General features: G+C 35.2%; 2 protein-coding genes and 1 long non-coding RNA gene across 3 annotated transcripts; 2 read left to right on the top strand and 1 right to left on the bottom strand.

Moving 5' to 3' along the window:
• The first annotated feature begins 4,656 nt into the window (after window positions 1-4,656).
• Window positions 4,657-8,024, top strand: LOC141646427 (uncharacterized). Its single transcript, XR_012545549.1, has 2 exons — window positions 4,657-5,157; window positions 7,706-8,024. It is a non-coding gene; the product is annotated as an uncharacterized LOC141646427 (long non-coding RNA).
• Window positions 8,025-9,447: 1,423 nt separating this feature from the next.
• On the bottom strand, window positions 9,448-24,508 carry LOC141648335 (glutamate decarboxylase-like). Its single transcript, XM_074456892.1, has 6 exons — window positions 24,257-24,508; window positions 22,659-22,863; window positions 18,515-18,715; window positions 12,770-12,984; window positions 11,220-11,526; window positions 9,448-10,265 (listed from the first exon to the last, which is right to left on the bottom strand). The coding sequence occupies exons 1-6, from the start codon at window positions 24,337-24,339 to the stop codon at window positions 9,780-9,782; spliced, it is 1,497 nt and encodes a 498-aa protein (XP_074312993.1). The 5' UTR covers window positions 24,340-24,508; the 3' UTR covers window positions 9,448-9,779.
• Window positions 13,301-15,121, top strand: LOC141648336 (uncharacterized). Its single transcript, XM_074456893.1, has 2 exons — window positions 13,301-14,545; window positions 14,841-15,121. Exon 1 carries the CDS (start codon window positions 13,461-13,463, stop codon window positions 14,448-14,450), a length of 990 nt encoding a protein of 329 aa, XP_074312994.1. The 5' UTR covers window positions 13,301-13,460; the 3' UTR covers window positions 14,451-14,545; window positions 14,841-15,121.
• Window positions 24,509-26,379: the final 1,871 nt, after the last annotated feature.

The raw sequence follows: 26,379 nt of genomic DNA, 5'->3' as shown, positions 1-26,379 counted from the left end.
TGTCTCACAACATTTACATTTTGACACATCACTTGTGGAAAAATAAAATATTACTCTCTCCATTTTTTTATATATGACGTTTTGCATTTACGAGGTAAACCTTTGACTTTAATATTTACAAAAATATATTTGTTCAAAAAATATAAAAATGGTATCATTAAATTCCTTACGAAAAACTCTTTCATATGAGTATATATATTATAATATTTAGTCTTATATTTTAAGAGATATTGAAGAGAGAAGGGGGAGAAAGTCATATATAAAAAAAACAGATGGAGTACAATATATATACTAATTTGTTGAGATGTTAGAAGTTAAGTGGTGTGACACACACAATGTGATATAGAATCCTCACTGTCATAATTGACGAGGATTTTAATTTTTATTAGCATGCAACTTAACACACACTAATAATAATGGAAACTGAAAAGTTTAGAAACTCAAAGTCTTACACACGGATCTATGAATTAGCCTTTTTACATAATTTCAACTCATTTTGGTTTAATTCGGTTCTATTTAGTTTAGTTCAATTCATCTCTTTACAAATTAACTTTTACATTAGCTCCATTCATTTCAGCCCAACTCCATTTAATTCAATTCTGTTCAGTTCAATTCGGCTCCTTTCAGCCAAAAAAACAGAGTCTTATAGAGTCATTAACATTAAAACGAAGTACGAAATTAGGTAGAGGCTAGTAGGTGTTTTCGTCTTCCTAAGTAGGTGAGTAGTGAGATACTAGTTGAGATCCCGTGCTAAAGCACGGTATTTGTGAGGATTAAATTAATTGAGCTTTAATTTTTACATAAATGGGTTGTAATATAATAGTATGTTGTAATGTAATGTAATGATTATAATGTTAGTAATATTATAAAAAAAAGTTTATTATTCAAAGGATTTTTAGATTAAGTTATTTTTGTGTGAACCTATTTTTATTATTAAAAATATTGATAGCACCCTAGATCTTTTTATGAAGAGAATATATAAAAAAGCACAAATAACAATAATAATATCACATTTTTATATTGGACATCAAAACATGTTAGCTTGTATAGTTGTATAAGATGAAAAGATTAAAAAGAGCAAAGTTGACACGTTTTATTTATATAATCAGTTGGTTTTTTTTTACTTAGCTTTAATCAAACTCAGTTTCAATGTCAAAATTTATTTATACATCATAGCTAATTTTTGTACGTTATTTAAAAAGGCAAAATTTATTTATACATCAAAATTTATTTATACATCATAAGATTTTGGAGATTTTATTTGTATTAATTATACTCTATAATCTATATTATACCTTTTACAAACACTATAATGTTTGGAGCTAGAACTTTTCTGTATATAGAAATATAGGATACTGAATATTTTATTTGTGTCAAAGATTGCACATATAGTTATGGAAATTCTATTAGTATTAAATAAGGTAATATTATTAATATAAAATATCAATGTTTGGGGCATACCGAGTTTCTTGTTCTACAGAAAAAATTATACTTACACATTGAATTTTTCGTTGGCCCACTAATGTATTGAATGGTAGTGAATTAAGATGACAAAAAAAAATAGGCCCAATTATAAGAGAATGCATTTAGGCGGGAAAAACATTAAGTTTTCTTATTCTTTTAGTTTAGTGGGGATTTAACGTCATAATTTTAATTTGACGCTAACTATAAACAGCAACTCTCCTATAGGACCGTCCTATACCATAGGACGGGCCCAAATAGAGAGAAGTCCATTATAAACATGGAAACAAAGAAAGAATCCAAAATACCATTTTTACGTGTAGGTAAACGTTCGAAAACGTGGGGCACAAAGATTATTAACTGAAAATTTAATTCCAGTCTTTAGTGACGGTTACTACTGCTAGTACTCCACAACTTTGATTTTTGCCTGTCATACGACTAATGCTTTCGTCATTGCTTAATTAGTGTGGAGTACAATGTCTATGCTTTTACCTTATAAACACAGGTTTTTAAGCTATATAAGCATGCAACTTGATTTCATTTCTAAAATCAAATTTCTTAAAATAAAGATTTGGGTTTTCAATTTAAAATATTAAAGAGTTCTCAAGTCAAAAAATCATTTAGTTAATCCTTGAACTTTTAACTATATATACGAGTTACGGAGTAATTCTTACATTCTTAATACTCCAAGTTACAAGTTTAAAGCACACAGTTTTCAAGGTTTAAATCTCGAGTTTTCAATTTGAGCACTATTGAAATCAAAATCTTGAACTCTTGTAGTAGTATAGTACTATTAATTTTTCAAGATGTAGCCTCTCATTCTCATGTTAAAAGTTGGGGTTTCAACCATAAACAATGATGTTTTAAACACAATACTTTAAGTTGTTTAAGTTAAAAGTTACGGTACAATTTCAAGTTAAATATTGAGAGTTTTTAGCTTCAAATCTGGAATTTTCAAGTTAAACACTTAAGTATTTTAGTTAATATCGTGCTTATTTTGATTAAAAACGAGTTTCTAGATTTAATTAGTCTTGAACTTCCGAATGAGACAATTTCAAGTTAAAACACAATGTTTTCAATTTACAATCGAGTATCCCCAAGTTATAATCGGAAGTTCTTAATTTAAACTTTTACACTATTCATTGGAAAGGAGTGAGTAGTTTATAAGCCAATATGGGAGTCGAACCCATACATTGTGCAATGCACATGTTCTTCCATTTGAACTAATTGGCTTTTGAAAAAAATATGCATAAACTCCTAATTTCATCCGCCATTGAATTTATACATTGAAGGCATGAATTCAAAACTCAGTCACTGGATGTAATTGAAATAATACCATAATTTGACACAAATCCACAAGGAACACAAAAGTTAGCTAAATGAATATCAAATCCATTGTAATAATTCAAAGACAAACAAATTCAAGTAAAAATTGGGAAAAAAACACCACTAAAAGGGTATACATAATGAGAAGATTCATCAGTCTAACATCTAATACCAATTACTAGGACCTTATTTTTGAAATAAGAGTTTTAGATTTTCAATTTAAAACATTAGGTGGCCTACTTTAAATCAATGGTTATATTTTCAATTTAAATACATAACAATTTTGATCTAAAATCCTCTGTACCAAACATAAAATTATGTGTTTTCATTTTAAAGACAAAAGGATTTCAACTTGATACTATTTAAATACATTATAAGTTTTAAACAAAAAATACTTGCATAAATCCTCAAACTCTAGCCTAAAAATCAAATAGAAAAAACACAAATAAGTATAGAGACTTACCAATTTACAAAATACGAGAATCATAATTAAAACCACCTTTTTGTCATCTTCACGACGGAATCAGAATTTTTGATGATCATCGTTACTTGTAGATGATGATATGAACAAAAAAAGAAATGGAGAGGGGAAGGTTAGTTGAGAAGAGGGGAAATAACAGAGAAGAAAAGAATAATGAGGAATAATGGTACGAATAAGGCTTCTTAAATTCTTTGGGCTGTTAATCAATGGGTTGGTCTTATGCTATAAGACCGCCCTATACAACAATTAGTGAACTATAAAATATTGGTTTTATCATCACTAGCTACGGTCGTTCTTTCGAATTGTGAGATATATAATATTTAAATTTTTCGCTCCAAAAACAACGACGGAGTACTATTTATGTTTCGTCGCTAACTATGTTATTACATATTTATGTGATAGGAAAGTTGAATGGTCGGAATGGTAAGTGTTCGTATAGTTTGAAGAAGTAATCTTAGTTTGAGTCATAATGACTCCTACAAAAAAAAAAAAAAAACTAAATTTAAGAGTAAATCATTGGTAAGAAATCATTTAATGTTACTCCCTCGTTTGTAGCTTTGTTCGAGTATTATTGAATTTGTATAGAGCATAAATATACATTTTTTCCATTAACGGATGGATATATAAGTTGATCACAAATTCTTATTTACAATTGTTACTAGTTTTCAAGCCCGGCCGTTGGCCGGGTCGTTTCACTACATAGGCTTTTCAGTTCCTATTGTTGGTAAATAATACAGTAGCATGTTAATTACGCAGTACCCTTAATCGCATTTGTTGTTACATTCGATACAAATTCGAAGTTAGAACATCTGTAATTTTAAAAAGAATTCTACTTTACAGTCAAATGATTCTTCTGAACATTAAATGAGGGTGAAATTAAAATAATAGAGGTAGATCACATAATCAGCCCAAATTTTTCGTGAACGACTTTTCAATCTAATGATCCTTCTTAACAATAGAAGAGTTAGTTTAGTATATTCATTTAACACATTGTCTCATTAAAGACGGGTATATTCGTTTCAGATAAAGACGGATAATGTCATATAAACAGGCCAAAAGTAAAATATTTGTCTCATATAAATGTAATACGTACATATCGGACTTAAATAAGATGAAACCTATTTAACCATTGTACTACTCCCTCAATTCAACTCCACTTTACATGTTTCCTTTTTAGGCCAAGAAAATGACCATTCTATCCTTATTCACACTCCATATTTACAAAAAATGTCATCTATACCCCACACTAATCCACCATAAAACCCCACCTTTATATTTTTTTTAACATTTTTAACCCTACCATTCTCTTTCTCTATGTACTTTTTATAGTTTTTTTAATCCGCTTCTTAATACCCGTGCAAAAAGCAAACATGCGAGGTGGAGTTAAACGGTTGGAGTAATTACAAAGGAGTTTGTTTGCATGAGTCCAAAGGCCCGTGTCACTTTAGCTTTTCATATTAACTTTTGTTCTAATTCATTTAGTTATCCCCAAATTTTCCGTTTCAATTTTTTTAATTCCAGATGAATGGATCTCCTAATTTCTCATCCCCATCCTCTAGATCCTTCCTGACAACCAACAAATATGCCACCATAATCTTATCAGTCGACTTTTGGCACACCGCCACAAGGCCGCAGCCAAAGCAACCCATTTTACCTGTACTCGAGAGTCGAGATCAATCAGATCTTAAGTTATTTGTGATGAATCTCAGTTGAGTGACCGTTTGCCGGGTATAGTTGAAATTCTAAACAAATTGCGAACTTTATTAGTAGCTTTATATGAGCAAGCAATAATTTGTTCCTAATATTAAAGAAGCAGCTTCGTTTTGTGTGACTTTAGTCATGATTCACAGACTAATCATCACGAAAGTCGGGGCCTTTGTTTCTTCAAGGTTTGTCTTTCATCTGTTTTACTTTTATTTGTTGTTGTTTATGTAGTTTACATGTAGAAAATGTTGCTGTTGTTTATACATGTTAGCATCATATTGTTCAAATCCAATTGCGAGCTATAGTTCTGGTCGCATATCGCAAAATTGGTATTGTGAAATAACTAATTTGCATGTCGTTACCGATCAACCCAGTACTGTTGTTGTTATATTTATTACAGTCCATATTAGCTCAGTAGTTCATTTAGCAGAAACAACATAATTTAATGGTAATTTCTACTCCCTCCTATTCCGAATAACTGTCCCATTTGGACAATGGCACGAAAATTAAGGAATGGAGTTAAAATAATGAAAAGTATTGTATAGGGGTAGGAATATAAGAGTTTAATAATGAAAAGTATTGAATATGATGGTTTAGAGGTGGTTGGGGTGGTAAATAAAGAAAAGAGTCAAGGGTAGGAAGGTCAAAAAACATGTCCAAATATGGCAAATGAGACAGTTATATGAATAGAGGAAAATGGCAAATGGGACAGTTATTCGGAATAGGAGGGAGTAGTAATTTAGACTGTATACATGTACGATATGATTAGAAGTGCGAACTGCGAAAATTCACACTGATTTTATTCTAAACTTGTTTGGTTATATAGTAAAAATATCTTCTGTACTCACCAACCGTTGAGTTTCCTAATCAGATTATATGACAGGTAGATTTGAAAAAACTTCATTGAAAACAATATTCTTTGTGTGTCCTTTGTATTGCTGTTTTGAATCGTCTATGAAAAACTTTAGTCCTTCGGGGGGATGTTGTCCTTGCTGCAGCTACATATAACTGTCCATGGTTAAACACGGGGCTTGGCAAGTATACCCTTACATATGTCAGTGATTGACCTTGGCTCTTGTTTATTGTCATTGCATAACATTGTCGTAGTGGATATTGGCGTCTTTTTAGCACGTGTGGTATTTTTGTGTCTGTTGTCTTCATCACTATTCTTGGAATAAGCACCTTGTCACCTGCTCGTGACCCTGTTATTATCTTTGCTTCAACTATAAAGTTGCCTAAGGGAGTAATAATTAGCCGTGTGCCGTTAATTACACAACCCCTTGGACGGGTTTATGTTTCTGAGTAACATCACGGGCAATCCTTTCTTTAATTCCAACTCATGGGGAGGTAGGCCCTGCAAGTTTAGGCTATTTAAATACTCGGTAGGGTACTCCGTATATTGTTCTGTGCTTTCAGTTGATGATGTGCACACTTCGTCAAAACTTCTGTAACATTTCTCCTCACTTTGTATAAGGCTGGCCATTTACGTGTTTATCTTGTCAGCCATGTCGTTTAGAGGTTTCGTTGAAACGCTCTTGTTGAAAATCTGGGTAAATTCTTCCAACAACTGTTTCAATATTTAACGGTCCGTTGCTTCCGATATACTCTATTGGTATCTCAATCCATGTAGGCTCTATTTCGTTCTCTGCTGCCTTAGTCTCTATCCGTCCGTCTCCCATAGCTAACAACCAGTTATTGAAAGCCATGTTTCTTTCCTGCTTCTGCGGATTGTTGTCCGTTTCTGACACCCTCATGCTTTTTGATAGTGTGAAGACTTGACACTCATTCCATATATGTGACCTGTTGATCGATGCTTGAACAATATCTTGCCTCTTACCCTTAGTAATTATAGGCAATACTTGTCTGAAGTCTCCCCCAAGTAGAGCGACCTTACCACCGAACAATTTTGTTCTGGCTTCTGGATCTTCTAACGCGAGCACATCTCTCATTGTTCGGTCAAGTGCTCCAAATGCGAACCTGTGGTCCATTGGTGCTTCGTCCCATATAATTAGGGACGTTTGTCGTAATAGTTCCGCTAATTGGCTCTTTTGTGAAATGTTGCACGTAGAGTTCTCTAATAACTCTATTGGTATCTCAAACCTGCTCTGAGCTGTACGTCCTCCTGGGAGTAATAATGCCGCGATCCCTGACAGGAAATTAAAATTTAAAGATGGTGGTATTAAGCGAAAGTTCTTATATTACCCGATGATGCTACGTTGAGAACAATAGCGAAGGTTCTTATATTACCTAATGATGCTACGTTGAGAACAATTTCACCTTCTGACCTGATCCTTGCTGAAATGGTTGTGTATAAGAAGGTCTTCCCGGTTCCTCCGTGCCCATATAAAAACATTACTTCGCCAGACCTAGTGTGCACCTAGTGTGCACTGCTTCAATGATTTTCTCATATACCGCTCTTTGCTCTCTATTTAGTTGTTCTTTTTGGGTCCATTCTTCCTTTAATTGGCGGGTGTCAGACATACGCTCTTCCCTGATTAATTTATTTTCCAACCCCCTAACATCTTCGAACTCGGGCAGCGGCATACCCTTTATATCTTTCAGGGTTTTACCATACCTTAGTAGCTGTCGATACAAAATATCGTAAATAACTGATGGAATTACCATACCTTGGTGCCATTGCAAAGAGAAAGCCGAAGACAGAAATATTTGCTATGTGAATGTGAATAATAAGATTGATGATTGATGTGTATTTATACACCGTTGTGGTTGCAGGTTTGAGAGAAGCGTATTAGAAGTTGAATTGCACAAACATTCAGATATAGAGAAGGTGTGGAATTGCAGTTTGATAAGAATAGAAGTGTCGAAGTCGTACTATTGGAGCATTGTGATACACAGATTGAAGCTGTCGTAGCCTTTCAGCAGCAATAGGAGTCTCAAACATTTTTTTAATGTATTTATTTTCTTAAAGTACATTAATTATGATCTTTTGATTTGTTGTTGTTCTGTAGTTGTCGTACCATTATGCATTAGGAGACTTCTACATTATTTAATGTATATTTTTTTTATACATAAATTAAAATTGTTTTTTAAATATCTTTTTTATTTATTGATTAAACCAAAACAATAGCCAATGAAATTAAAACAAAACAATAGCCAATGATATCGCTTCAAAAGTTCCTCTTTTAAGTATATATATTGATATTGATTGATGCTTCGAAAATTATACAAATTACGTAATAATTTACAACGGAGGAATAAAATCATTCAAATAAACACTTTTTTAGGGGGTAATTGTGCATATCACTCATTCATTATAATTGACAATCGTTAAGCAATACTAATTGTAAGTTGATACTCCATAAAAATTTTATATTACATCTCACTTTTAATTTAGTTATGACTTATGAGATAATGTCAAGTTGACAACAACATACACCTAACAAATGTTTAATGGTAGGTTTCATTTCATACCATCATTTTCGGCTGAAAGCTTCAAACAAGATGAGAATTTGTGGATGTTTAATAGAGGATAGGCATCTTGGAAGGAATTTTTCCATTACGGTGAAGAACTCCTACATAGCAAACGTGAATAAATTGCAACTTAGTTAAATGACGTAACGAATGAATATCTAACAATCCGTAAGTGTGGAGTTTAGTAGTTAAAATTTGGATGAAATTCCCAGAAAACTCGGGTTTAAGCTTTCCAAAGAGCAAAATCTCCATTCGACTATCGAATCAAATGTTATATATAAATATGTAGTACCTTTAAACAGTTTAATTTGACAAATGTCTTTGTTTTACTCCAGTATCATTTAAATGACATTGTTTTACTCCGTATGATTTTACACAATTTTTTGCCAATAAAAATCTCCCATAAAATAGTGATTCATGGTGCCATAAATCAATCGGTGTAATTTGACAGATGTCTTTGTTTTACTCCCGTATTATTTGATTGAGTACTACTTCCTCTATTTAACTCCACTCTACCACTTTCCTTTTTCACGTTTGTCAACGCGTATTTTACGCGCTAAATATCATTAGCTACTTATTTGTAAAAATTATAAAAGTTAGATATTTTTAATGTACTCGTAAAGACGAATCAAACAAGATCTCACATGAATATATTTCCACTTATGTATCGAGAGAAAATCGAAATTGAATACATAATTAATTGTGAATAGTGTACAAAAGTGAAATAGGTAGAGTGGAGTTGAATGGAGGAAGTATGTCCTCCATTTTCACATAATCTACCCATTTTGTTAAACACAAAATCTCATTTGTGACGGCACGTATCCGTCACTTTGGAGTGACGGATACCATTTTCTCTCACAAATGACCCAAATAGAGGAGAGAGGGAAGCACATGGAGGTGCCTCCACCTTGTCCCTTCTATTCGTTTTGTGAGTGACATTACCCGTCACTTGCTCCGACCCGTCTTCAACAAGACTAATTGGTTATTAAAATATTACACTTATATATTCAACAAATGGGTAGATCATATAAAAACGGAGGAAATATAAAAATATAAATCTATAATTGATCATATAAATACAAATACAAATGTCTTTGTTTTACTCCATATGATTTTACACAAATTTCCGCCAATAAAAATCTCCCATAAAATAGTGATTCATGGTGCCATAAATCAATAATGCCTCCTCAAAGTTTAAATGTAATAAAAATCAAGAAAAAAAAAAATATCATTCACAAATTACAAGCATAATTCATAAACATACTATTGTTGTAAACTTATTCTCAAACTTGCAATGTAGAAGTAGGCTGTGGCGTGGCACTCACCTCGAACGGCTGAACACATCTCATAAAATTGGAGCGATAAAGAGAAGACTCTAGCAGACACCTTTAGTTTTCTTCTTCTTTTCATCAACAAACTTCTTCCAAACACTACACACATCTGTCTGCATTTTCATCGCCGACTTCTTCCTTGAAATCTGCGCACCTTCCACCTCACTAGCCACCGCAGATAACTTAGCACTGGCACGAGCAGGAAGAGCATCCAGCTCCTCAAGAACCTTCTGTATGTCATTAACCAGACGCTCAGCAAGGGTCCTAGAGAAGTCCTCACGGATCACAACGCGGAGCACTGTTATGTGTTCCGCGTTGGGAGGCATGGTGTAGGCTGGGACAACCCAGCCGAACCTCCTTAGCATGTCGGAGATTTCAAACTCGTTGTGGATATCGTTGTCCTTTAAGGAGAATGCAACTAAAGGGACTCCAATGTCTTTGGAAACGATGTTGAATCTCCCTGTTTTTTCGAGTCCTTGCTTTAAGAGTGTTACGTTGTCCTGACAATTCTGCATGATGTTCTTGTACCCCTGAGATATCAATGCATTCACAAGAAGGTTAGAAAAAAAACCAACATTTTTCGATGCTATTCATTTCAATCTTTATCATATTAGGGTCCCTCCGATTTATTCCGTCTGCGGCATCTGATTTTGATAAATGAACCATCTCAATCAAAATCTTAAGGTTATGGTTGAGACCCAACTATTATATTTATTCCTATTACGCCCCTTCACTAAGAGTGGTTAGTGTACAGGCTCCGGCAAACCATGTGCTGAAATTCCACTTCGTAAATTATTGGGGTTGCTAGGATTTGAAACCGTGACCTTTGGTCACCCTGGCTCTGATACCATGATAGATGAATCATCTCAACCAAAACCTTAAGGTTATGGTTGAGGCTCAACTATTATATTTATTCCTATTAGATTTTTACGTAAATGACAAGAACCGGATAAAATTGCAGGCGTAGTCAGAAAATTTGATCAGTGTGGTCATAACGTAAATTAAGAACCATTCCTAGAAACGGAGGGGTCTTTCGTAGTAAAAATCAGTACAACTGTATCCATGCTGGCATACGATAGAGTAACACTACAAAAACCTGCGAGGTCTAGAGACCCCATTCCCTACAAGGTAGCTACGCCACTGATCACGGAGAGTACGATTTAGTTTAGTTTGATTCGATTCACATCATGATCAAGGGCGAGGCCACTATAGGCTTTGGTGTAACCGCCGCTACACCAAAGGCGAAAAATTCGGTTAGAATTTCGTGATATTGCTACACCAATATTTACTGTTTTCACACTAATTATCTATACACTTTACCTTGAGTATATATTTTGCTATACCGAAATCGAAATCCTGGCCTCGCCTATTCATGATAGTTCAATTCGACTATTTGTTTCAGTTCGGTTTAATTCAGAAGCATCACTAACAAACAAGACATAGACCACATAGTTATTGAGCAATCAAGTTAATGAACGACGTACCTCAAATCCCAAGCGAATCAACTGATAATATTGAGCAATAATTTGATTTGATCCTTTGGAAAAATTGAGGGTAAAAGTAGGTTGATCAGTTCCAAGGTAGTTAATGTGGAAGATGAGCTCGTCAGGTAAATCGTCTTTGCTCCTCCAGATGACCCAACCGACACCAGCGTAAACAAGCCCGTATTTGTGACCACTTACATTGATACTCCTTACTAATGACAGCCGGAAATCCCACTCTAATTCCGGGTACAGAAATGGCGCGATGAAACCACCACTTGCTGCATCTACATGAATTGGTGTATCCCATCTACATACATTGTTCAAGAAAAAGACGTTCCTGAGTTAGCGGGTAATGATATAAGGTAAACTCAAAAAAATATTATGGAAATTTAACAAAAAAAATTCGAAAATCTCATCCATTAGGGGGCGAGGGTCCCTAATAGCCCCGCTAGCTTAGGGTTACCGAATTCATAATACGCATAATTAGAATTCGCAATTCGCCCAAAATAGGGAATTCAATATGCAAAGTATTACAAAACAAAAAGCAATTCGTGATTTCGTAATTACTAATATGCTTATTAGAGTTCCTAATTACATTCTAAATTAGGATATTTTCGTACAATTAATTTTTTGTTTTAGTATTTCATAATATATTTGCTTTTGAAAATAGATCGTCTGACGGTGTGACACCGTTGTAAGACCGTCTTATTGTAAAATTTGGGTATGTGTTTATGACTACTAGTTACTTAATATCCCGAAAGGAAATGTCTAGAATTTTAAAGGGTAAAGACCATTGTTGTCAGAATCGCGATTCGATCCAACGATTCTACGATTTTACGATCTAAAAATGCTTGACCGATCCTGGATTCTACGATTCTATCATAATTGTAGAATCTTACGATCCTATTAATTTGAAAATTTCTGGAGATGGGATCATAATACGATCTTACGATTTTACGATCCTACGATCCGATTCCACAAGAAAAAAATTAATATATATTTTTATATAATGACGCCGTAAAACCCAAATTTCGTGTAAGTTGTTCATACAATGATACTAAAATCATTAATTACCAATATTTTATGAATAAATATTAATAAATAAGTGTTTTGATTTTCAATTATATGTTTTTACCAAATAAAAAATTATATTTAGTGAGTTTGTAGAATCTTGCGATTCTACGATCCGATTCTACCGATTCGATCCCACCCTCCCCATCGATCCAAAGTAGAATCCCGATCCTGACAACATTGGTAAAGACTAAAAGACTCCCTAAAATAGGCGAATTAATATTGAATTTTTAGTTTTTAATACAAGAATCGAACGTTTAGAATTCGTTGATTTTAATATATAATTCGCGAATTAGGTAACTCTGTTTTTACCCCCTAGGTGAGTGAATTAGGTAACCCTGCCCTAGCTCCACCACTGATCATAGGGGTGAATGGCGTGAATCCATCAATATAGTTCTTAACACGATTTTGATGTTACGGAGTTTAATCATTTGTAATACTTGAAAGTAAGGCAGATGTTTTGCCAAAATAAAGCATACCCGGTTTCTTTGTTCTTAGCCTCGAGTAGGTCGTTTAAGCGCTTAACATCTTCAAATTCTCCGTTAAGAGTGGATCCGAGAATGGCAGCAACACAAATAGTGTTCTCGTCCACCATATCGGCGGCCTTTTGAGGGTCCATGATGTAGTACCCGTCGCTCAGCTTCACTTCCTTCAACTCTACCTCAAAGTACCTTGCAAATTTCTCCCAGCAGACCTGGTTCATCAAGCATCATATTATAGAATAATTAGATTATGTCGATATCATGCATAGTATATTAGTATTCCATCTCGGTTTCATTCAAAATCGGTATGTTCTCTCCATGATCTCGCTAACCAATATCACCTCAAAATATATGGAAATATATTATCCGTATCACACGGAAATATATTATCCCATATTCACTTTGATGCACATATTGTTAAGTTGTTGTAACCAATGTATTATCTTTAGCCTTATTTGTAGGAAGTAGTTTAGGCAGTAGTTGACTTGCTTTTGCATATATATTAGGCCTCTGTATCACGTTTTCAGTATCAATTCAATTAGGCATTTTGTGCCTTTTCATTCTCATCAGCTGATCATAGTTTATCATGGTATCATCGGAGCAGGTTTGATCCTTGCATCCGTCTTCCGCATTTTTTACTCGTTAAACATCACACATCAAAACAAACACAAAAAAAAAAAAAAAAAAAATGGTAAAAATTGGGGATGAATCAGGCGGAAAAGGCAGCGGTACTGACGACAAAATAATACCACTGTCATCTCCATTTTTCCTTCATCCCTCCGATAGTCCGAGTCTAAAATTAACTCAGACTATGTTTAATGGTGAGAACTACGACCTATGGGCCGATGCAGTCCGCAACGGGCTTGACGCTAAGAACAAACTCGGTTTTGTTGAAGGTACAGTCAAGAAACCCGAAGGCACAGAGGCGGACAATCCTGAAGTTGTAGCATGGCGTCAATGTAACGCTATGATAAAGTCTTGGTTGCGGAGTGTAATTGATGAAAAACTACACCCCAGCATCACCTTCTCGGGCACTGTGCTCGAGATTTGGAAAGAATTAAAAGAACGTTATTCAGCGGGTAATGCACCCCGTGTCCATCAACTCAAAAGCGAGTTAACAGAGTGCCGTCAAGGAACCCGTTCTGTAGTAGACTACTACACGCATCTCAAATCCATATGGGACGAGTTAGCTAATTACAGTCGCGTACCTGATTGCACTTGTGGTGCAGGCGCTGCTTTCGCTAAGGAGAAAGAAGAAGAAAAGGTACATCAATTTATTATGGGACTCAACACCGCTTTGTATGATCATCTTCGTTCTAATTTGTTGATGGAGGATAATCTCACCTCCCTGAGTCGTGCTTATGCACTTGTTTTGAGAGAAGAACGTCATAAGGCGGTAACTCGAATCCGAGAAGACCAATCGAAGCGGCCATGGCAACTCGTTCGGTGGAGGCCGTGGAAAAGGAACAATGACAAGACAGAAGAAAAAAAGAGTCTGAGCCACCTTATTGCACTCACTGCAAAAAGTGGTACCATACAGCCGAAAATTGTTGGGATAGGCTTGGGATCACTGGCAGAGGACGCGGCAGGGGTAGAAGAGGAGGCCGTGGAAGCGGCCGTGGTGGTAGAGGCAAGACAACGGTTCGACCCATACCGCAAATCTTTGCAACCACGGTGAAAGTGAATCAAAACGGGATTTCACTACTCAGGAAATTGAGCAACTCAGAACCCTTCTTGCTGCTAAGACGACGGAAGGTAACGAAAAATTAACAGGTACGAATCATGTTAAATTGAATGAGTGGATGCTTGACAGTGGAGCCTCGCATCATATGACGGGATGTCGCGAATTACTCACAAATCGGTGGGAGAGTGCCCCATCAACAATCGGGTCGCCGATAGTTCTACTATCTTAACTAATGTGCATGGAACGGTTGTTTTGAATAAATCATTCAAACTAAAAGATGTTCTATACGTGCCAAATTTAACGTGTCATTTAATTTCCGTTCAGCAGCTCATCCGTGAAAATAATTGCTTTGTGATTTTTAATTCTGATTATTGTATAATACAGGACCGGACTTCGAAGATGGAGATTGGACGGGGTGAGCACCGTGACGGAGTATACTACATGACACGAGTTGAGGAATTTGTGGCTAGGACAACAGTTGATGAAGGACGGATATGGCACCGGAGACTAGGTCACCCCTCAAGCAGTATTTTTCCTTTTATAAGCAATTTAGTTAATAAACCTTTATCTTTTGATTCCGAAACTGTTTGTGATCCTTGTTGTCGTGCCAAACAAACCCGTTCCAAATTTCAACTTAATAATAAGAGACAAGCCGTTTTATTTAATTTAATCCATTGCGACATTTGGGGACCGTATCATGCTAGCGGTTTTGTCCGGGCACATTATTTCCTTACAATTGTTGATGACCATAGTAGAAGTGTTTGGGTACATCTCATGAAAGATAAGGGGGAAGTGGGTGATTTAATGAAAAGTTTTTGTCATATGGTTCAAACTCAGTTTGGAAAACAAATCAAGATCGTTCAAAGTGATAATGGTAGTGAATTCCTCTCCGGGACTTTAAAAGAATTTTATAATGAAAATGGGATGATTTTCCAAACTAGTGCGATTGACACACCCCAACAGAACGGACGGGTCGAGCGCAAGCATAGACATCTTTTAGAAAAAGCTAGGGCCCTTCGTTTCCAAGCTGACCTACCCATCGAATTTTGGGGGGAATGTGTTTTAGCGGCAGCATATCTTATTAACAGAACACCCACACAAGTCCTACAAGGTCGTACTCCCTATGAACTTTTGCATGGTCACCCACCTAATCTCGAGAATTTACGAGTTTTAGGTTGCCTTGCTTATGCCCACAACAAACAAAGACCAAAAGATAAATTTCAAGAGCGTGGGACACGATGTGTTTTCCTTGGCTACCCAAAAACCCAAAAAGGATGGCGGTTATATGACTTAAAAACCCGACGTCGGTTTGTATCCCGGGATGTTAAGTTTTATGAACATGTTTTTCCTTTTACTATTTCGACCAACACATCCACAGTTGGGACTCGTGTAGACCAGGAAGCACCACAAGACAATATACTTAGCCTTGACTCTTATCAATTGCCTAACACCAATTCCCAAACTATACCCGAAACCGACTCACAAACTGATCACCAAACAGACCCACAACTCGACCCACTGCCCGAAAATCCGCCAGGTACAGAACCAAATACAGAGGACACATGTAACGAGACAAGTGAAGAAAATGTGGAGGTCGATGTTGGAGTGGAAAATGAGACGGAGGACGCGGAGGTAAGACTTGGGAGAGGGGAAAGGCAAAAGTTTGAACCCGCATGGAAGAAGGACTACATTTGTAAGTCCACTCGTGTCATATCATCAAGTGGTGCTCACACGTCCCAAGCTCCGTCATCTAAGAAAGGTACTCGTTATCCAATAATTAATTATGTCACAAGTAGTTGTTTTTCCGTATGTCACGAAAAATTCCTAGGTGCCATTGATGCCGTAAAAGAGCCACGACATTATTATGAAGCTATCAAGAAGGACGAATGGAAGATTGCTATGGCAAATGAAATTGATGCTTTGGAAAAGAACGGGACTTGGAAAATCGTTGATTTACCAAAAGGCAAACGACCAATTGGATGCAAATGGGTCTATAAAATAAAGCATAAAGCCGATGGAACTATTGAACGATATAAGGCCCTAGTTAGTAGCACAAGGATTCACTCAAATTGAAGGAGTAGACTATCATGAAACATTTGCACTGTAGCAAAAATGACTAGCGTTCGACTTCTTTTAGGCATGGCGATCCACGAAGAATTGGAATATTGCTCAACTGGACGTTAACAATGCTTTTCTTCACGGTGACTTAAATGAGGAAGTTTACATGAAGTTGCCACCGGGATTCCAAGCAAACGGTTCTGGTAAGGTGTGTCGACTTATGAAGTCTCTTTATGGGTTAAAACAAGCCTCCCGAAATTGGTTTGCCAAATTGACGGATGCGTTAAAAAGCTACGGTTTTTCTCAATCCATGGCAGATTACTCGTTGTTTACAATGAGTAAGGACGGTATATTTATAGCTACTCTAATTTACGTGGATGATATGATCGTAGTTAGTGATAATGTTACGGCTTGTGACAACCTAAAGCATTTTCTCGATCGAAAATTTGGAATAAAAGATCTTGGACGACTCAAATACTTCTTGGGCATAGAAGTAGCACACGGAGCCTCTGGTTTATTTCTTAGCCAAATAAAGTATGCTACGGAAATTGTTAAAGAGGCTAAGATGGAGGGCGCAAAACCTATTAGTACTCCCATTCCCGTAATCATGATTTGGCTCTCGCAGCAGGGGTTGTTTTGAAAGACCCAATGAAGTATCGACGCTTGGTCGGGCGTCTTGTGTACCTTACCATAACCAGACCAGACCTAGTGTATGTTGTGCATACCTTATCCCAATTCGTTCAAGCTCCTCGCAAGGAACATTGGGATGCGGCGTTACGAGTGGTACGATACATAAAAGGGAACACAGGAAAGGGTATTGTCATGAATAAGGATACGACATTTCAACTCAGCGGGTACTGTGATGCCGACTTTGCACGGTGTCCATTAACTAGAAGGAGTCTGACAGGTTATTTCGTCTCGCTGGGAAACACGCCCATTTCGTGGAAAGTTAAGAAGCAGCCGACTGTGGCCAAGTCAACCGCGGAGGCAGAATATAGGGCAATGGCGGCTGTTACGAGTGAACTTATTTGGGTAAAATCATTTCTTACTTCACTCGGCTTTTCTCATACTCATCCAATGCGTGTTACAGTCATGTTAATCTTTGTAACTCGATCCTACTTCAATATCACATTAATATTCATGGTTGAGACTCAATCAATAGTTCTATACCTTAACACACTACCCCTTCTCTAAAATGCCCTCATAGCTCGAGCTGGACAAAGGTGTGGGCCGATCTTGGACCAAACATGAGGTAACGTGGATTAGCTCGGCCCGGCTCATCTCCCTCATGTGTAAAGGTGACAATCGAGTCAGTTGGGTCGGGTTACGGGTCAGGTTTGGGTCAGGTCGTTATCAGATCTAATTATTTTATGATTTTATCGCATTACGTCAATTTGCAACCATTAAAACTAGTTTTTTTTTACCATTATTTGGTTGAATAATAAGTTGCCCTTTTTGGGTTAAAAAAAAAAAAAAAAAAAAACTCTAAATCGCTTTCGATTTAATCAATATTAAGCTAAGTAATTGCCAGGTCATCAATTTCATCAATTTAATCGTATCAATACCGGGTTGGGTTCATATCGAGTCGGGTTCCGGTTACTTATTATCGGGTCTTGTCCGGTTACAAGACGTCATCAGGCTGGATCTGGTCGGTTTCGGTTTGCAATATTCTCGGTTTTGGGACGGGTCTTGCCAGCTCTACTCATGTGGTCCGGTTGCGGGCCAGGATGACCAAACCCGACCCGAACCGGCCCTATGTATAGCTCTACTCATTGTTATGAGACTCTTATGCTGTGGACATTGGTCCAATGGCAAACGTAGTCCGTGGTGAATCTAGGAGGGTTAGCATAAACGCTTATTTCCGCCGGATAATGATAATTTCAATTTCGGACCCTCAACACAAGTCCAGGCTCCGCCACTAGATATAGTGTGCAGTCCGACAAGAAATCTAATACAGAAAACAAGATGGGCCAGATTACAAAAAAAAACAGTAAAGTTACCTGAACATTAGCACCAGTGACAATGTTGGGCTTATCATAAGGTAAGCCTTGTTCCTTCCTTTTGTTTTGCCACTTTCTCTTGAATGCTAATCCAGCAAGCATGATGGCTTCTGAAGATCCCACAGTTCCGACTCCGACCGCAACCTCCGTCTCTCCGAGTGGTGCATTGAACAGATTTGCGATTATGTTCACGCATCGATTCTGTTTTTACCATTTAACAAACCACGATCAATAAACAACATTATTATAGAGGGTTTACTATGTCGGAATATCATTATCATTATTTTAGTAAATTCTAGTTATAGTAGAGAACGATTTTACCATAAAACATTGTAAAATCATATCCCAAAGACCTTAATGCTCTTATCATGGAAAAATAGCAGTTAGTAAAACTTATTTAAACGTTATTCTGGAGTATTTGGTTTTACAATAACACTTGTGTAAAAACGGTTCTATACAAGAATTATTGTCAAAATAAAAAATTTGTTAGAAATTCAAATTGCATGCTTCTGTTCTTGTTCTAACAATTAGCAAAATTCCTATCCTTAATTTGTATGTTTAAACATAAAATACTCCCTCCTATTCTGAATAACTGTCCCATTTGCTATTTCTGTCTATTCACATAATTGTCCCATTTACCATATTTGGACATGATTAATGACGTTTCTACCCTTTGCTATTTTCTTTATTTACAACCCATACCACCCCTAAACCATCATATTCAATACTTTTCATTATTTAACTCTTATATTCTTACCCCTATACAATACTTTTCATTATTTTAACTTCATTCCTTAATTTTCGTGCCATTGTCCAAATGGGACAGTTATTCAGAATAGGAGGGAGTACTTCTTATTATACTTTTTACAGAGTTTGTTTTCTAAAATACTTATTAAATATCAACTCAAATTTCAAATTAACGTTATCTTACAATCTTTATTAATTACTTCCTCCATTCAACTCCAAACTACCATATTGGTTTTTGCATACTATTCACAAATGAATCTTCAATTGCAATTTTCTCTCAATATATAAGTGAAAATATATTCTTGTGGATCTTATTTGATTCGTCTTTACGAGTACATTAAAAATATGTAACTTTTATAATTTTTGCATATACGTAGCTAATGATATTTACCGCGCAAAACTTGCGTTGGCAAACGTGAAAAGTGTACTATGGTAGTTTGGAGTTGAATGGAGGAAGTATATCTCATTATAGAGGGGCTATAACTTTTGTAGGGTGGCAATAATCTATCACATCAATATATGAACACAATTACTACTATCAAGGTAGACAAAAACAAATTGTAGGTTTGTTTGCATTTAGCAAAGGGGCCGGGTCATCGTCATCCGGAAAGTCACGTCTCATTGATAGCTACTTCCTCCATTCAACTCCACTCTACCACTTTCTTTTTTCACGTTTGCCAACGCGTGTTTTACGCGCTAAATATCGTTAGCTACGTATTTTCAAAAAATATAAAAGTTAGATATTTTTAATGTCTTTCGTAAAACATTTAATCAAACAAGATCCCACATGAATATATTTTCACTTACGTATCGAGAGAAAATTGAAATTGAATACTCACTCGTGAATAGTGTTCAAAAATGAAATAGGTAGAGTGGAGTTGAATGGAGGTAGTACATGCGCCATGCCCCATCATTTATTCATTTATGGACACCCATATTTTAGGGGTGAAAATATCCACTTTTTGCCAAAGAGATACCAATATCACGTACACACCTCCCCTACTCCATACGCGTTTTCATGTACGAGCAGAGCAGTTGGCACCTACCTCGTATAATATTGGCGTCGGACACTTTTATATCAGGTTTATTTGTCAAAATTTACCGTCTTAAAACATTTAATATCAATTACTCGTAGTATAGATCTTGATCCCGCGCGGTATTTTAGATTAGAATATTGAATAAAATAATAATAAAACTGATATTTAACTCAATTTTAAATTTAACTGTAAATTTATTATTATTATTATTATTATTATTATTATTATTATTATTATTATTATTATTATTGTTATTATTAATATTTTGTATTAATCGGTGGAAAATCGTAAGTTCATATAATCCAGATGAAAATCCAATAACAGATATGATATACTCCCTCCAATTTCATTTATTGTTCCTCTTTCCCTTTCCAACTATTTTCCTTATTGTTCTCTCTTTCCTTTTTTGGACAACTTTGTGTGATCCAAAAACAATTTGATGTGGGGTCATGTGTATTGTGTGGTCCAAATTGATTCTTTTATTTCTTATGCCAAAAAAAAAAGGGGAAAAATAAATGAAATTGGAGGGAGTAATAAAAACCTAAATACAAATATGATATAATAAAAGCCTAATTATAACCAAATTCATTTAGGCGGAGAAATTTTGGAGAACTCTTATTCTTTCGACTGTACTGCTAATTAACATTTAACCGATCCTAGCAAGGAAAAGTAGGATCATGCATTCATGCCAACGATTGCGTTAAAGGTTAGGAATATAGCAGATCACGTTGTCTCCTACTTTAGCTCATTTACAAGATAACGATTTCCAAACACACTAATAATAGTATGATGCTATGATCCCCTAACCTTACCCATCCACATTATTGTATATTTGTATAGTTACACTTTATTGGGACAACATTATTGTGATGACAACTTTCGTCCTACTAATTACAACGGAATACTTCACTAAAACGTTACTACTACCTACCATTTTGTTCTGGCACAAAAGAAGCACAACAGTTTATCAATAATTTCTATGTAGTGACTGCAAATTCTCTCGTCATCCAAAAATAACTACAGGGTCAATTAGTCTCATTATTACTCTATGTTGATCATATAAAGATATAATTAAGGCACTAAAAGATATTTGAAGTAATATACTACTCTGTATGTATTTAGTTGGGGAAGGTTTTTCCTCTAAATACTTCTAAATTTTATTCTTTTACAAAAAGTAATGTTACGTGAATTAATAGTGAAATTACTATCTCAAGAAAACAAAACATCGTACAAAGAAATTGATAGAGATATATGCCATCAATAATAATGACGAAAACCTCAGTCAAGAAATTCTGTGGTCTAAATCTCATTACATAGTCCATACTCCAAAGTCCAAATACACATAACTAAGCAATTAAATTGGGTTAATTTGTAGTTCGTATTTTGCAACATCCCATAATAATTACGTATGATGTTTATCATAAGAGTAATAGTTATCAGTTGGTCTTGTTTCAGACGTAATATTTTGGTCTGAAGCAATAAAACGGTATTTTGTAACTATTTTACAGTCAAATGTGACCATTATTGAAAAATAAGGAGAAAAGGAATATATATCGGATGTACTACCTCCAACTTTTTTGTTTTTTGAGCATATATGTATTTTTTTTTTAGCTTAACAGAGCCTAGATAAATACCGTAAATAAATAAATAGAAAGTCTCCTTTGTGACGGACTGACGGGTCATATTTATCACAAGTTTACGACCGGTCAAGTATTGATAAAAACGAAAGAGACTGTTGCTCTTTAGACACTCTACTTTTGTGTCATCTATCCCACATGGGTAGTACTTGACCCGTCGCAAAGTTACGATAAATATTCCCATCACAAATAAGAATTCGTGATAAATAAATAAATACCAAAGTCAATGTTTTGTTAAAAAGACACTAATCTGTATGAATTGAATAATTTGAATAATCAAGGAAAGTGACTAGAAATGTTTTTAAAAGACAAATGAATTCTAGGCCAAGTCTCTGACATATATCATCTCCTTGTACGTATATGATAATAAAATATACTCCTAGAATTCATTAAATAATACGAGTAATTTCTACATAAAGGCTTGTAAGAGGCCGGTAATTAACGAGTTTCATACAGCTCGTGCACTTAGTGACGCACTGACCTGCCCTATTATTATCCAGTTAGTATTCCTTAAATCTTTACGGTGGTCTTAAGTTACGACGGAGAAAAATCAAGCGTTTTATAATAAAAGGTAACCATTCCGTTTATTATTAGAAAGTAATCCCTTTAATATTAGTTACGTTTAATCATGAAATAGTCATATTTATCTCGTTGTAAGTTATAACCGTCCAAATGAAAATTAGCGATTATTATAATATGAAGAAAAAAGATAGGGAGACGTGCCTGGAGCTCAGTGGTGACAGGATACTCGTCCATGTCAACATAATTCTTGTTAATAGAATCCATCATTAATTTATCACATTCAGGTTCCATCCAAGTTGTCACAAATGAGGCCAGATTCAATCTTGGGTTGCCATCTAACATAAGCTCGTCGTTTATTATTTGATATGCTGCATCCTTTGGTATTGATTTCTCTCCCATCTTGAACCTTCAATTTTTCCATAAAATAATACCAGAATTATTATAAGTATTATTAACAAATAATATTAACAATTCATGTGTATCGTTAAATTGTTGCCATGTACATGTACAAGAAAACCATTACCTACTCGTCCACTTGTACAACTACTATTCTATCATCTCCCATGTTCCAATAATAGTGGGAAAAAAAATGCAATTTGGATCCTCTCCCGTCGGCCGTCTCCATTACTCTTAACGATCTAGATATTATCCCGAAATAATTTAACGGATCGGATTAGCACGAGGAAATATAACATTGGTTTAAATTAGAGGTGGTCAAGGCTTGAGCTGAACACGGACCGGGTTAGTATGATTTTTTTGGCCCACGGACATGCGGGTTTATGGGTTCGTGAGCTGGACCTTTGTAAATTATGGAAAATTCATTGTCCAATACACCAATCTGCTTTATTAGCGGTCCGGACCGGACGGGCCTATTAGATCGTCCCGTCCATGAACAACTCTAATTCTACCCTCACAATTCGATGAACTCGTCCGAATGATTTTTAGCTTAAAAACTTGTCATTGATATAGTAGAGTAAAATTAAGAACAAAGGAGTTTTATGGTTTATTCTCGAGGTTAAATCCTCATTTTTATGTATTTTGGGACTAGGAATAATCAAATTAATTAATTTTAATATGATTAAAGTGTTAATATTACGACCAACGATTGAGAGGTGTAAATGTGTAACCTATGGATCGAAAAAAATCATGATCATTAATATATTCATCCAAATTTTAGTCTGTATAAACAAGAATTTAAACAAGTACGGAGTACTGAAATTTTATTATCGTGAGACAAATTTTAAATCCTACGTACTCCGAGTAATTTCTTTACAAAAAAATTCCGACTTAGTAACATCTATTCTCAATAATGAATAGCATTTGTCTTTTAGGACATAGTCGCATAGATAAGCAACTTTCTCCATTTCACATATAATCAAACTACCTTCAAAGAATAGGGGGCCAATATAAGATACTCCATCCGTCCCGGTTAATTATTGTTCTTTGGTTTTGGCACAAAGAGTAAGGAAAGAGTAGGGGGCCAATAACTAAAAGACAAGTGGAGCAAATTGAGCGTGAATGATCAAATTACTCATCAAGTTCATTCTTAAAATAGAAAGGCAAAAATTGATTAAGACACCCCAAAATGGAATAGGACAACAAATGATCGGAACAGAGGGAGTATCATCCAATTTTTTTCACGAATACAACAATATTTACCCCAATAATTCAATGGCTTCCACAAATTGCTGGAATAAGGGGATCAGATGCACGCCGTCTTACACTTATGTTAGCAATACAAAGCGGCTATTTCCGAAATAACAAAAACCAATGTGAATATAAAATGAAAAAGAAGGTACCTAGGGAGTGCAACACGGGCATATCTGGAAGCAAAGGTACAGTTAACTGTATCTGCATCTGGTCTTGGTGTTGGTAGTGCCATTTACGTTGAAGATGAGTTTATCTCAAATTCTCAAAGTTTTTACGTAAAAATTCAGCAAAAATAAAGCCAATCAAGAAGAAGAAACAGAGAATGAGAGAGGAAAGTCAGAGAGAAGAAATTGGAGTTTGATTGGCCAAGTAGAAGTGAATGGAACCTAATAATGTTATATATAGAGTAGGTCCAATAAAGTCTTTATAATATGGAAATCACAAATTCTCGTTATAGTACTCCTCCTATTCTGAATAAGTGTCACATTTGGACAATGACACGAAAATTAAGAAATAATCTCTCTTATTCACTATATTCTTCCCCTTTTCTTTTTGCATAAAAAATAAGAAAGTTAATTTGGACCACACAAAACATACTACCCCACATGCAATTGAATTTAGACCACACAAATCAACCCAAAAAAGGAAATAGGGAAGAAAACCCGAATAATCCGAAAAGGGAAATAGGGAAGAATATAGTGAATAGGAGGGAGTATAGTTAAAATAATGAAAATTATTGTATAGGGGTAAGAATATATGAGTTAAATAATGAAAAGTATTGAATATGATGGGTTATGGGTGGTTGGGGTGGTAAATAAAGAAAAGAGCTAAGAGTAGGAAAGTAAAAAAACCATGTCTAAATATGGCAAATGGGACAGTTATGTGAATAGACGGAAATGGCAAATGGGACAGTTATTTAGAATAGAAGGGAGTACTAAATTTGGTCGGTGTGAGTGATAATGACTCTCATCTCTTAAATAAGTGGTCAGGGGTTCGATTCCTGACTCTTACGAATGAGAAAAGCCAAAACTTGAGAGGGATCAACCCATTAAATTGCCCCGAAGAAGATTGCCCCAATTATCGGTAGGGATACTCTTGGTCAACACAAAAAAAATATGGAAATTAATTGGTGATAAACAATGGCTTTGTTTGATGGTAAGCCGTAAGCGGATTAATTTTAGTGTAAACAGATTGCAAAAATAGATTATATGAATTAAGAAGCGATATTTTGTTAGTTTTATTTGTAAAATTGAGTAAAAAATTTATATTTTAGAATACGCTAATCAATAATTAAATATGTTGGGCTAAATTGCATGCTGTAAAATAACATATTAACCTCAAATATGTTATTTATTAAATATTTAAATTTATAAATTGATTGGTCAAATATGTTAATAAATGTTTTGAATATGTTAAAAATCCGCGAAAGTGGTAAACAGCCCCCTTAAGTTTACTTCAACGTGAGATTAAACACCTTAAGTTTGATTTGGAGTAAACAACTCCCTTAACTTTGCTATAAGTGAAATCAAGCCTCTTTTATTTTTTCCGGCCAAAATCTCACCGGATTTTTCAATTTCTCACTAATTTCTCATATCGGTGTACATATTAGGTATAAATTTCACTCCTTATTACTTTATACATGTAGATGTACCGCAATATTTATAGCGTCTTAAAAACACATGATCATACTCTTGATATTAACAATCAAAATGCCGACTAAAATGCGTGAATGAAGAATAATTATGAATTCCAGTAATTGCGCGCACACTCAATAGTCGTACAACATATTTTTCCCTACCAACACCCTTGAATGATGCTAAGAATAATAGCAGCATCTTAAACAATTTAATTTGTAATTTTGGAGGGGAAGACCAATTTGGCAAACCATGGATTTGATCTTAGATTATCGGGCAAACAACTCGACAGTTTTTGAGGATCATCATCACCGCCCTTACTTGATGACAGGAGCACACAAATGAAAAAGTAAACGTATCCGAGAGAAATTTATACCTAATATGTACACCGATATGAGAAATTGGTGAGAATTTGAAAAATACGATGAGATTTTGACCGGAAAAATAAAAAGGGCTTGATTTCACTTTATAGCAAAGTTAAGGGGTTATTTATTCCAAATCAAAATTAAGGGGCTTAATCTCACGTAGAAGTAAACTTAAGGGGATTGTTTACCACTTTCGCGGTTAAAAATCCATCAACATATCATTTATCAAACATTCCGTCTTGAAATATTTTATATTTGTGAATTCTAGTTCTC

Source organism: Silene latifolia, chromosome 3 (genome assembly GCF_048544455.1).
Source record: "Silene latifolia isolate original U9 population chromosome 3, ASM4854445v1, whole genome shotgun sequence".
NCBI classification, from domain to species: Eukaryota; Viridiplantae; Streptophyta; class Magnoliopsida; order Caryophyllales; family Caryophyllaceae; genus Silene; species Silene latifolia.
The sequence above is the reverse complement of the archived record's forward strand: the minus strand, read 5'-3'. Positions and strand labels throughout refer to the sequence as shown.